Raw genomic sequence first — 14,159 nt, 5'->3', positions numbered from 1 at the left:
GTTAAAAAATCGTCCGTTCTTTTATAATAATGCTGATAATTTGCTTTTGAAGCCGTCAGTGGAGGTTTTAAAGTCTGTTCTCGTGAGCACTGTTCAGATAATGAGCACAAGACGACGCCTTTTGGCAGAAAACGAAGCAGAAGAATGAGAATAAACTTAATGTTGGCATGACTTGGATCCAATTAAATGGAAAAGAAAGCTTTAAAAATGTTGTGATAAATGCAAAAATATAAATATGTGGCGGATACGATCTGTACAAGACGTTTATGAGAGCAGATGATGTTCACCTTATAGCTCCTGATCATGTCATGTGTTATAAACTGCACTATACAAATAAAACTGAACTTAATTGAATTGAATGTCTGTTTTTACAGAATAGTTCTCTTGTCTCCTGTCAGCTTGTCTCTGGATCACAGCTTTGATTCAGCCTTCATGTGTCTCTGAAATGTTCCCTAAATGAATAAATGATTAAAATCCTGAGTCAGGAGTTGTCTTTTCTGTTATAATAATGTTGAAAATGTAGGTTTTGAAGCTCCATGTGGACGTTTTACAGTCTGTTCTCATGAGTATTGTTCAGATAACGAACACAAGATGAAGCTTTTCTGCAGAAAGCGAAGCTGACAGACGTGGAACAAAAAGAACTGAAGAGGAATAAACTAGATGTTTGTGTGACTGGGATCAAGTTAGACGGAAAAAAACATGAAAAAGTTTTAGATAAATGCAAAAAACATTAATATGGACCAGAGAAAGTCTTGCAAAAGCAGATAATTATCATCTTATGCTTCTCAAGCACATCCGCCCTGTGCTTTTAAAATATAATTATGGCATAAAACGGTAATTTCATTTCAAATCCTCATATTTAACAATAACCTGATGTACCTGAGGAAGACTTTAGTTATAAATGTGTTGTCAGGATCATTGTAGGAACTGTTTAAATGTTTATGGAATAAACTTGACCTTCAAGATCCTAAATCTGACAGAAAGTTCATTGTGTTTATTATTATTAAATAGTAAAACCTTCAAGCGTCTCTTCCAGTACGTTTATGAATTCAGACAGTATATTATTATATTATATATGTAGAATAGGTCACAGCTCCTCTCTGTTCTTTTTAAACTAGATTTTTTTTAAATTTATTTTTCTAACTTGTCCTACCTGCTGAATCAGTTGTGAAAGTTCTGTGAAAATAACTATGAGAATAAGAATAAGAATAAGAACTATTTTTTGTGACCAAGTATTTCTTGTTTTCTGTATATTTTTGTATTACTGTGACCTGCAGCTGCATGTAGTTCAGGAAATACCGCTCGCTGACCTCTGCTTCATTAACGTTATTAATAACTTGAGCTCAAAGACGGGACTTTTTCTGACAGTTTCAGTTTCATACGTCAGTTCAAACATAATCAGAGACTAATTGATCCACTTCGTCTAATACGGTAGATTCTGAATCACTGATATGATGCGAAATAAACATTTCAGGGTTTTATCTTTATAAATATATAAAGCGTTAAAGGAAGAACCTCCAGACTGATCAACAAGCTGTCAGAATGCTGAACTGCTGATCAAGATGTGCAAACACACGTTTATTTAAATTACTATTGGATCCTGAGGAAACACTCTCTCATCCTGCCTGTACTGCTGGATATGTACAGCAACATGACAATAAACCTGATATGATTTAAAAAATTTAAAAATAAAAATACTGTCCTTTCTAAGCATTTGATATATTGAGCTAAATTTTCACAAATGTCACTTTAAATATTCATAGTTTATGTTAAAAAAAAAAGAAAAAAGTTTGAAGCAAATCAGAGACTTGAGATGGAAAAAAACGAAAAACTGTTAATGTTGAAGATCCCAGTTTCTGCAGCCTTGTGTGTTATTTTTAAAGCCGGTTCTACTTTTGGTGACTTTGCAGTTCGGTGTGGACGGTGTTGTTTTGTCCACTTTGTCCCAGCAGCTGCTCTTTACGTCACAGATAACAGAACACGAGTGTGACGGGCCTCATGTGAAGCCCAATCCTTCATCACGTCCTGCAGCAGTTTGTTGCTCAGGGTGACTATCAGAGTCTGACTCAGCCCGGCCTCCTCCATTAGTATATTTACACAGTGGTTCTGTGACTTTATGGGCTGAACCAAAGCAGCTCGCGTCAGCTGCAAGTGACAATAAAACAGTGACTCTTTATTCTGCTGTTTGTCTCCTCGGTGGAGAACAAACTCTCCGTCCTGCAGCTCGGTGTCCTCAGACCACCTTTCTGTGTTTGTGTTCAGCAGCGCAGCAGGACGTCAAGTGTTTCCACGTCTGCTCAGAGTCGTGCTGAAATAATGTGAGTTCACCAAACAGGTGCAGGAGAGCGACGAGACGCTCAGAAACATGTGGTCCAGTCAGAGAGTCGGGCTTTTTAAAAATACACTGCATTATATACAGACAGGCATTCATCAGTTAATTATATTATTAGTTTTACAGCACTTTGGTTTTTTGACATTTGAAGAGAAAAACATGCAAAACAAGCAAAAAGTTGAACCAAGGGTGCATTCAGCTTTGGGATTCATCATGAGAACACTGTTTCTACTGTCTTCTGCCCGTTTCTTGGTGGTTTTTGGTTCATTTTTTCTTGTTTTCTTCATAATAAACAGCAGTTTTACTGATTTCTAGCTGGTTAACGACGACTCTCTCGCTATTACTCTCCTCATTAAAGATGTCTGTCCTCTCGTCATCTCGTACTTTTCCTCTTTCAGACTTTTAGTTTGGATTATCTCCTGACTTTACACACAGTTTACCCACAAATTCATTGTGGTTAAAGAAAGTTTTTGGACTTCTAGTGTGAACTCATGACATTAAAAAAAAGCATTTATAAAAGATGATGATGATGGAATTATTTAACCACCATGATAACCAACTGATCAGTGTTAAAACCCTGTTGTGTAGATTTTGTAAAGACAACAAGTGGATTAATAATTATTTCCAAAGCTCAAGAGTATTGATCAGTTTAAAAACAACTTTCATTCAAACTAATTCTTGTATTTGGTGCAAATAAACAACAGTGACTTGTATGAAACTGATTTATGTCGCTGTTAGGGACACACACGTCGTGAAAATGTAGAAAATGATACGACACCGTTATCATCACGAGTCCTTGTGCTAGAAAATGAATTCTATGTAACTGAAAATAATGAAAAATAAATGGAGTTTACCTACTGGATGTAAAAGCTGAGCAACCAGCAGGATGATGATGAGTGAAGTAGAAGTTAAAGCACTCACACTGAGAGTCTGCTGAAGTTTCCTCCCGGGTAATAAAGATAACACGACGGGAACTCCGTCACTCCCAGTTTGGACACCAGACCGGCCTCAGTGTTCAGAACCCGTCGCACCGCGATGTTCTCGAACTGCAGCAGGTCCAGAGTCACCTGAAGAACAGAAGAAAGTTCACAAGATCAGTCGTTTTTATTGTATTTCAACACGCTGATGCTTTAATAAGGTGATGTGTGTTAATAATATCCAGTTATCTGCCATCAGACGACCCAAAATATGAAGGAACAGAACAGAACAGAACTTTATCGTCATTATTAACGAGAATAAAAGAGAGTTCAGCAGCTCTTTGGATTAGCAGCAGAATAAACAAAGAGCACAGAGATCAAATGCAATAAAAAAAAGAATTAAGAACGCACTGTGATGAGGTAGAAAGGTTTCGTTTTTAGCCAAACAGCAGACTTTTAGTAGCTATATGAGGTTTTATAATCGATAAGTGACTTTGTTTTTGTTTTTAAAGCTCATTTCTTCTGTGGTCCAGACATAAATAACACATAGACAGAAACAAAGCTCTGAGTTTTGAAGGTAACTTTTAGGTTGTGTTTCAGATGAACAGGTAATGAGAACACGTCTACTGATCAGTTCTCTGGGAAAATATCATCCCTTCACCTGAAACATCCTGCAGAGGGTCAGATGGTTAGAAATACAGACGAGAGTTGTTCGAGTTGGCGGCAGTTTCTTTGCTCTGCATCCTTCTTATAGAGTGATAAATCCAAAAACAGAAGCTGACTAAAACACTAAAACCTAACGGCCTGATTGTACGCCTCCTAAGAGTTGCTCCCAGTCGACATATATGATTTAATTTTGTTTTATTATTTGTTCTTTACTTGCTCCCAAAACTGTTGAACTCTGCCGAGAAAAGGACTAAAACTAGACTGAAGGTGAGATGAAGGAATTCATCCTCCACACCAGCATGAAAACAGCTTCATTTTTTATTATTTTTATGATTTATTCTTGACATAATTTGTCTTTTTTTGACCTGCACAATCCGTCATGTTGTTGTACAATCTCACGATGCATGACGACGATGATTAAACTGAATCTTAAGATAAGAAACTCACGTCCAAGACAACTTCTACACCTGCTGTTTCTGCAGCAGCTGTGTTCATATGTTAAAACTCTTCATCCTAATTTAAGATCATAGTTTGTCCTTCTTGTGAGAAATAAGCAGCTTTTGTTGGTTATTTGAAATTAGCCTCAGGATTGACTGACAGCCAGCTGCAGCAGTTGGGTTTAGTGAAGCCAGATAATGCAAAGATATCCCTGATATGCTGAATTTACTTCATAATTCAGACCCCTGGTGGATGGAAATGTGAGTTTTTACCTCTCGGCCGATGTAGGATTTAGCGTCTTCAAAGATCAGAGCCAGATGTTGAACGTTGTTGTTCTCAAAGAAGATGTCGATCTCTGCTTGGCTGCAGAGAAACGAGCAGAAAAAACAGGTGAGATCCAACATCTGACGTTCAATAAACTCCAAACATCACCAATAAATAACAGGACGGGCTGCTGATCGAGTCGAGATGGAAACAAAGCATTAAAAGGGGGATAAATATGTACGTATATACTTGAGTTTTAAAAAAAATGTTAAATTAAATGAACAAAGCTTCACTGAATTTGGTTTTTCTACTGTTTTTGGAGTTTTCCTCGATGCCCTGTGTCCCTACACAGGATTTTAAAAAAACACAGAACCCACAAACATTAAACCAAACCGGCCTCTAACACATATTCTTCTGGTTTGGTAGAATAAACAGCAGCTCTGACGCAAGAACGAAAGCTCAAAACCAGAACAAGAAAACGAGAAAAAGCAGAAGAAGAAAAAGGAGCGACGGTGTTTCCCCTTCAAATCGAAAAAAGAGAAATAAAGTCGACATCCGGCTTCGATTTACTGCTGAGCCATCAGAACAACAGTGCATGAGTCTGAATCGGTGCAGGGCAGCGAGCAAACACGACAATAATGAGTCAAATCAGGCTCCGAGCAAAGAGCTTAACTCAGTTCCTACGTCTATGTTCTGACTTACAGCCTGTAGAGTTTGATTAACTAAGTCTGCAAAACTCCTGCAGCAGCCGGTGATGAGGAGATAAAGTCATGAAGCGTCACCAGAACAGAGGAAACACTGCAGATACAGACGCAACTAGAAGCAGAACACATTTCTAAATATACACTTTGATGATACACGTTAGCTCCTGTGTGATGGATGAACCAAACACAGAGACATGAACCAATAACAGAAGCCGGCGGTGAAGCGGCGGCTGTGTTGTTACCTGGTGGGCTCCAGCGGGGGGCAGGCAGGAGGCCACGGCTCGTGGTGAGTCTCCATTTTGTCGATGATCTTGTGACGGAGACTCCGAACGTCACGGGAAAAATCTGGGAGACAAACATTTTGCTGCATGTTTTAAAAGTTCACTGCATTGTGTTTAACTGAACTGTGCAGCGTTACATCAGAACTAAAAGCTCCACCTTGAACAAACATCAGGCAAACGTCAGCACACTGTGTTTATAAAAACCTCTTTCACGCTTCACGTTTGAGTTTTAAATTAAGGCAGAACTTTTCTTTGACGGTGTGATATTAACAGTTTTAGTGAAAAATGGACAGTTCAGATCATAGGTGTGTGATTATATTCTATCAGACGTCTATCAGAGCTGCTCCACCAGCATACAGAGCATACACCGCTGATACTACACATCCCAGAATGCACTGGTAGTGCCCCCCTCCCCCTTCTGTTGACGTTCATTAGAAACTCTTGACATTAATTAGCAGCCTCATGTTGTCGTCACGTCGGGAGAATTTAAGCCACCGCTCACAAAAAATGGCCGAACGAAAGCTGGAAACCAGGAGCCAGAGCGGTGGTGGAGGGTTTTAGGTTTGTTGCAGACTTTTCTGTTTGTCCTTTATTATTAAATACATTTTTTTATTTTTATTTTTTGGTTGTTTTGTTGTTGGGCTGTGAAAATGTGAAAGGCTCCAGCCAGAGAGAGGCATAAGATTTGTATTATTTTTATTCATTTGAATAAAAATAAGAAACAAAAGCCACTGATGGATCCTTTATTTTAAATTTGATTTCTCACGTGTTCATAATATGAAGCTTTGTTTGTTCCAGATTCAATGTTAAAGCAAAACTAAAGTTTGTTTCCACATGAAGAAGTTTATCATCAGAGAGAAAATGAAAAAGTGCACAACTGAAGTCAATTGGTCAATCAATATGGACTCAGGCCTGTGACTTAGTTCTTTGTATTTTAATCCACTGTGTGTCTGACTCTGACAGCCATGATCTAGATGATGCTCTGAAGTCCAGACCAACTTCATGACTTGTTAAACCTACAGCTGGCAAATGCTCACTTTCAATCATGAACCCGTGTTGTTGTAATTTAATGAACTCCAGGCTGTCATCAGACATGAACCTGGTCAGTGAGGGATGAAGAACTACCAGCTCAGCAGTCAAACGTTTCTCCGTCTGCATGAGATGAACGTTGTCTGAACGTCGTCTGAACGTCGTCTGAACGTTTCCTCAGACTGGTCGTGTTTCTGCTCGTACATGCAAACGACTTTTGTGCCAACAAACATTTCGTTCACCGACTGCAGTGAGGTTTTCTTCTCGCTTCCTAAAGCGCCGCGAGCAGAACCGTTAACGTCGGAGCTCGTCGATCCTCTGGTATTTAAAACTCATCCCGACCTGTCGGTGGAAATCAGAGTCGCTGTAACAGTTCAAACAACGCCAGGACGTTGCACAACATCAACCTCTACGTACAGAGGCCAAGAAAAAGAGCTTTTCTTGCTGGTCCGTGCAGAACTACCAGATTAAATTAGCTGAAAATCCCACGGAAAGAAGCCTGCAGAATGTTTGGAGATACGACCAAAACAAATTTGTTGGTTTCCGATTGAGTCCAACATGTTTGGTGTGAACCGGACCAGGACCATCACAGTGGATGCATAGTCCAGACAGTGAAGCACGGAGGTTAAAGTATGATGATACGAGGCTGCATGAGGGCAGAAGGAGTTAAGGAGAGACGACATTTATAGATAAATGTCTGAGGATAAACCAAACAACTGGCTGCAGAAGCTAAGAAGAGGAATATCCAGCAGGAGAACCGTTCAGACGTAACCGGACTGAATGTAATGTTTTATGTTTTTGGGTTGAAACGTCACCAAATCCTGATCAGGGTTCTGGAAAACTTCATTTTTCTTGATAACAGAGGGTCGTAAGTCTGTTCTCACTTAACTTCCTGTACTGTCACTTGAATTCTACCTTTTCTATCACGCGTCTGTCGCCTCAGTTTGCGCTGAAAACAATTAATTTATGTTGTTGCACAGATGTACAGATGTTGTGACGCCACCAGGCAGCAGTAAACGACAGACAGAACCAGCAGCCACTGTGGTCCGATTCATCCTTTCCTGTATCATCAGAACGCAGACTGGCAGGACAGCAGGTGTGCCTCCAGCTTTAAGACTTTAAGACTAAAGAGCCAGAGACGCCCGTTAATTAAAGCACAAAATCACACGAGAGTTTCTACACATGAACGAACTGAAATCTACGACACGGACAAGAATGTGACTCGACTTGAATCCAATAGAACACGAACCCTCCGGCAGAGAACAGCCGAGAGACTGAGTCTGTCAAGAAAGTATCTGCACAAATCCACATCGAGGAGGTTTGATTCTGCCATCAAACAGAAAGCTGGATGCACAAAGTGTGGAAAAGATTAATGATTTGAATGTCAGTGCTGCCTTTTGTGTTAAACTTTAAATACAGTCAATGTAAACTGTTAATTTTTAATATTACGCAAAAGCAAATACCTACAGATCAACTTAGAAGTGTTATTTATTTAATAATTTGCCATTTTATATGATGTTGCACAGGTGTGTGTCCACTTTTACCTACATCTGTATGTGAGAATAGTGCATATTAAAGCTGAGCTGAGCCAAAAATAAAACATATCAGACTAATTATCTTTGCACATGATCTTGCATCAGCATGACGCCTGTTGAAACTGCATGAAAGACAACTGAAGGTGGAGCCCGTAAATAAACAGACTGCGTTGCTTCACTGTGTGGTAACGTTACCTTTAAACGACAGTCCTGTGGAATCAGCGGCCGAGTACGCGTGGAAGAACTGTGAAGAGAAGAGGGAGGTTCTGGTTAGGAAGGAAGAGGAGATCGGGTCGGACGGGCCTCACACGGCCGTGAGAGGAGGTTGTGTAACGTTTGGTTGGGGGGAAGCCTTGACCTCCGAAACCCTTCCTGGTTCAAATGAGTCGCAGATGTTAAAGCTGCATTGTGAGTTCAAACAGAAGGAGCTCTTTGTTTCTCCGGATCGACCGGGAGCAGAGGCCTCCACACACGGCGCTGCTGAATAATCAGCCGCGGATACGAACGCAGATGTTTGAGGAGATTTCTGCAAGTCGAGGCTGCTGATGGTGCAGAAGTTAACTCCACTGGGATCTGTCAAACTCACGTTAATATTCAGGGCATCAGAAATCCCATATAGAGCCCGCTGCATTCAGATAATACGAGGACAACTGGGCCTTTCTCACTCACTAATGAGCATTTTACAAAATAAATCCTACAAATTATGCAGTTATTAAAAGTTAAACTACAAGAAAACATCTGCTCTTACATGCAATAATACAAAAATCTTAACAACACGCATAAAAAACACAAAAATCAGATAAAAACTTTGATTCCAAGTACGTAAAATGGGTCGGTTGTTTCTGCAGAACTTGTTGAAACATTCCTAATTTTACAGCCGGTTTCAGAATCGTACGGCAGAAGTGTGGAACCTCATGGGAGCAGCATCGGTATGCATGTTAATGTGCTGCTGCGAAGTAGTGACCGCCGTATGGCAGAGATGTGGTGAAGCCGTTTCTGATTTATTCTCTTACGTAAATGATGGAAAACAGGATAAATAGAGGTCCAGAGTAAAGGTAGCTTGATTCAGCAGCAGCTGAGGGCTTCGCTCTGTTTCGATCAAGGAAAAATCCAACAGAGTGTCATTAAGTTAAAGGAAACAACTGGTAATTATCTTGATTATTCCAGTTAATACATATTTAAGTTCCTTGTTTCGGCTCAAAATATTCAGTTTAGTTTCACAGCAGACCTGAACATCAGAGCAGGAACCAGTAGACGTGATTTAAACGGTGAACTGATGATTAAAATTGGTGCAGATTAATTTTCTGTCCGTCAACAAACCAATTATTTTAGCTTCGTACACAAAGTAGCAGAACAAAAAGGTCTCTTCTTTATCTTTCTTTTTGTTTTTTTCCCCATATTTACATGTTTAATTCAGCTTCGTCTTTCACAGAGACCTTTATTAGAAATACATTTGAATAATTAACAGTAACTTTGAGTGATTTTCATCTGGGCTCTGAGCCCTCAGCCTTTAAAACCGACATTATTAACCGGCTGCTTAAAATACCTGATATTGATCCACATGTTCTGAAGATTTATGGACCGATTTCCAATCTTCCTTTTATGTCGAAATTACTTGAAAGGGCAGCAGCTGATCAACTTCCTGCCTACTCATCAAACAACGGTCTTTTTGATTAATATCAATCTGGCTTTCAGTCAATGATCTGCTAATTAAAGCTGATTTACTTTCAGATTTGGAGAAGGATGTTGGCATCAAAGGCTTGATGAGTTCATGGATTTATTCATATTCATCAAACAGGCCTGAATGTGTAACTTAAAATAACACAACCTCTGACCTTTATAAAGTAAGTTTGGTGTCCCACAGGGTTCAATCTTTGGTCCTTGTTTTTTTTTTTCTATCTCTCGGCTTCCTCTTGGTGGCAAACTTTGCAAACACTAATTTTCATCACTACGCTGATGATACACACCTCTATATATACACCTGTACAGCCATGTGACCTCTCCCAACTCCAACATTTAGAGGTATGTCTGTCAGAAATGTAAAAAAGAAATGAATGATGATGAAGTTATTAGTTGTTCAATTGGCTAAATGTGGGCTTTATGTGATAAACTGATGGTTAAAGCTGAAGTAGGCAGTTTTATTTGGGTAAAAATTCCATTACAACCGTAAAGAATGTTGTAATTTAATTGATATCAGATGAAATTGGACTTCTGCGCGTCCTCTTGTCTCCTTTTTCATCCTTTAGAAAATCTGTCAGGCGATGGATGGAAGACTAGCCAATCACAGGTCTTTTCAGAGAGTGGTTGTTTCTATTGGCTGTTTTACAAATGCAGGTGTGTTCCTTCAGACGATGAAAAGCCCGATTTAATGGTGGAAAATCCTGCAGGAAGCATTGCTATTCCAGCGTTAGCAACAGCTGCCAAAATTAAAACTAATAAAGTAACATGTCTGGACTGCTGTACTCTCAAAAAGAGAAACAATTAAAGCAGTAAAACATGAGTCAGCATCACCAGTGAACTCAGAACTGGAGAATAATCCAACACTTACTACAATATGTTCTGTTTTCTTCTTCTCATGCACAGATGAGCTGCTCACTTTATTTGATCTAAATGTGTTGGTTTTGTTAAGCAAGCTGGTGACGAGTGGTTTTGGTGACAAATGCTAGCAGCTTAGCTCGATGCTAACTGCAGGCAAAATGTTCCTATGTACAACTTATTTCATGGAGTTTCACTTTTATTGTTATGTTTTTTCCCTCCTAGATTTCTGTCCCAGCTTTAAAAACTCACTCTTTAAAGGGGAGAAAATCAAGCTGTTCTTCCTTGTAACCACCTCCATGTTGCGTTTTTTATCTGCTGGAACACTAAAAACATACATGAGCGACGTAAGCAGTTAAAGCTCCAGCTGACTGTCTCCACCTTGAAGCTGCAGGCTCAGAAACACAGATTCAAACTATCAGGGTTTCACACTTAATCTAAAAAAAGAAAAACGCTGTCAGCTGGCAGGGTGGAGCTTCCTGTGTCATTACTCCTCGTTTATGGTTCGAACACGTCCAGCCGGATTACTCAAAATTACAACTTGCTGCCGTGAAGCGTCGAGTAGTTTCACGGTGTTTGAGCAGAGTCGTGGGTGAGCTGGTGTGCTCGAGCAGGGAGGTGAGGGAATAGAGAGGCAGCGGCTACATAGATCAATGCATTTGGAAGCGACGGTGTTGGAAAAAACTTCTAAATATGGAACTCTGATGCACATAAATTTGTTTTTAGGAGTTAAATCAACGACCAGACAGTGACTTTAACACTGACGACACATTATTTCTTTCTGACATTCCAGCTTCACATCACCACGACGGCATTTTTTCATCTTAGCAATGCTATGAAACCACCTGTATTATATCCCTGCATGATGCTGAGATGTCAATTCGTCTTTATGCAATATTCTCTGGTCTGACTCGTCGGAGCTTGTTCATAAATGCTGACTCACGACAAAAACTCTCGAACGTCGTTGTGCAACAGCATCCTGGCCTCTGCTCAGCGGCTACAGGTGCAAGCCAGAGCTGACTTTAAGGCTCTTCTTTTATCTTCTGAGGCCCTGCAGCGCCTTATTTATCCGACCTAATTATACCAACACGCCCTCTTTGATGCTGCTCGTTCCTCTGCCTGCTGGGCTGCTCATCTCTGGACTGAAAACCGGCTTTTCTTCACTTCATCACAACTTTTTCAAACACCTCTTTAACTCTTTGAATAACTTTCATTTCCTTGTTGCATGTTTTGTCCCTTTAACCGACTGCCTCGTGGTGGTTCTCCACGACTGATCTGACCAAACCATCAGCTTCCTGTGCAGCGTGATACCTTGATGGTGGGATACCCTCTGATCTTGTAGCTCGTGCAGACCTTCCTGTTCTCCTCCGATGCGCAGTCCACGGCTGCCAGGTTCACAGCTGGCTTCCACTCTGAGGAACAGACATCAAACAGAGATCCACGGTAAATATTTAGTGTACTGTCTGCCGCAGCCCACTGGCACCGCGGGCCGGCATTGTCCTGCTGCCATGTGTGTCAATAGAGAATTTGGTCAGTCTTGTCAAAAAGGAAAAACGCTGTATTTTCAACAGGTCAGTGAATGCATCCTGCACATCCAGAATAAAGGAGTGCATCAGAGCAGTGTTTCTTTGCAGGCTGGTGTAAAATACCCCTCAGATTGGGCAGTGCTTCTGGTATCGGCACCTATTCCTGATATTTCCCTGTAAAATTCCGCTGCCTCCCAGCATTTTGAAAACCTGCCAAGCCATCGGTGGCCATTGTTGACCGAGTGTGACGGCGAAACACTGAACAGAAACGCTGTGTGACGGAGACGCCAGACAAGTTTACGTCCGTCTGCTTTTATCTGAGTGAGGGCGTCATAAAGTGCAAATACTTTATGTCCGTGGAGGCAGACGGAGGGAAAGAAATGTTTAAATTTATAATGTAATCAAGCTTAACGTTGGTTTGTCCTCTAAGTGTTTGGTTTGTCTGACATCATGGTTTATATTTGGAAGTTTAACTGCAATTAAGATGCTTTACAAATGGGAAATGATCTTTTTTACGATCCTCCTGTGAGCTGTGATCCTCAAAATATCGTCTTTATGGCAGAAATCAAGTTATTCTGATGCTTTAACAGCATTTCAGTCACTGTGTGGGCGGCATTCACGGCTTTATCACAGGAAAACTGCTTTATCAGACTTGAAGTGGTCCTTTAAAGCAATTTCATCTGCTGGAAACAACTGGATGGTTATAATCCGGGTCACGGAGCAGGTAAACTCATGCAGAAACATTAGGATGATTGCAAAACACATCAATTCTTCACCACCGTTTGGCAGCACTGGGCCTTCTGCCACCAGCACAAAGTTTGAGCTTCACTTCCATCCTAATTAGTTTTTATTTCCTCATCTATCTGTGGTATTTCTGCTCAATCTGTCAGAGGATGGAAAACACTTTTATTAGATCACATGCTCTAATTAACAGATAGCAGCAGCAGCTTGGTGCTTCCACTGTTTCCATGCAGATAAATAACTCTGGCTGTATTAAACCTGACAGAATTAAATGTAGGTTTTTAGTTTTAAACGTTTAAAAGCGTCCCGCTGACTCGCCTTGTCGTGCGCAAAACTGAAACTTGTTCGCAAAGTGTCACAGGGTCGCGCTTCATGAGGGATTATTATAAAGAAAAAGAATAAAAGAGCAACCAGCGTCCGCACCAACCTTTAATGTCTCTGGCCAGGCTCTTGTAAACCGGAGAGAAGGCGATGCAGTGTCCGCACCACGAAGCGTAAAACTCCACGACCATCGCAGCTGTGGAGTTGATCAACGCCGACTCCACGTTCGCCGGAGAGAGCACCAGGATCTGGTCGGAGGCGGTGTACAGTCCGGCCTCCGCGGCGGAGGGAACGAGCAGGAGCCACAAACTCAGCCACACGGCGGATTCTGCGACCTTCCCGGGACTTGTGTGCTCGGTAGACCGAGACGTGGCACGGCCGCGGCGCCGCGCCATCTTCCCCTCCGAGCTGCTGCTGCTGCTGCTGCCGCTGAGCGTCGGTCGGTCGGTCGGTCGGAGCGCAACACTCTCCGGCCGCCTGTCACCACAAACTTAGCACAACTTTTTGCTGCCTCTCCGGTTTTGTTCGCGGCCAGCAGGCTTGGCGGGTTCCTCCCCCTGCGGACGGAGCGCCCACCGCCCCGGAGCCCAGCGCGCAGGACCTGGACCTGCTCAGAGAGGAAGGGAGACGTGAAGTGGAGGCGGTTTGACGCGCCGCGCGGCCACATTAATACAGGAAATAAGCGTCATGACCTCTGATGTCAGGCTGCGCTCACAGGGCTGAAGATCACAGCAGTGACCAGGACTGGCTCTAAACAAGTTCTAGTATATGAAAACATATTTATTCTAATGGTTATTTTTCCATAAAAAGTGATGCTGGTATCATGTAAACAAACTGGCAGCTAAAGGGTTAAAATCCTAAAAAAAATAA

General features: G+C 41.4%; 1 protein-coding gene across 1 annotated transcript in view; it reads right to left on the bottom strand.

Moving 5' to 3' along the window:
• The window catches only part of LOC103367402 (sulfhydryl oxidase 1-like), a 17,411-nt gene extending 3,493 nt beyond the window's left edge, over positions 1–13,918 (bottom strand). The window contains exons 1-6 of the mRNA XM_008295421.1: positions 13,396–13,918; positions 12,013–12,113; positions 8,362–8,410; positions 5,564–5,666; positions 4,626–4,716; positions 3,254–3,399 (exon numbers count right to left, since the gene is read on the bottom strand). Coding sequence (XP_008293643.1) covers positions 3,254–3,399; positions 4,626–4,716; positions 5,564–5,666; positions 8,362–8,410; positions 12,013–12,113; positions 13,396–13,684 — 779 coding nt within the window. The 5' untranslated portion in view covers positions 13,685–13,918. The remainder of the gene's footprint in view (positions 1–3,253; positions 3,400–4,625; positions 4,717–5,563; positions 5,667–8,361; positions 8,411–12,012; positions 12,114–13,395) is intronic.
• Positions 13,919–14,159: the final 241 nt, after the last annotated feature.

This window comes from Stegastes partitus, unplaced genomic scaffold (genome assembly GCF_000690725.1).
Source record: "Stegastes partitus isolate 25-593 unplaced genomic scaffold, Stegastes_partitus-1.0.2 Scaffold1045, whole genome shotgun sequence".
Lineage (NCBI taxonomy): Eukaryota > Metazoa > Chordata > Actinopteri > Pomacentridae > Stegastes > Stegastes partitus.
Note: the sequence above shows the minus strand (reverse complement) of the source record. Positions and strands in the feature narration are given on the sequence as shown.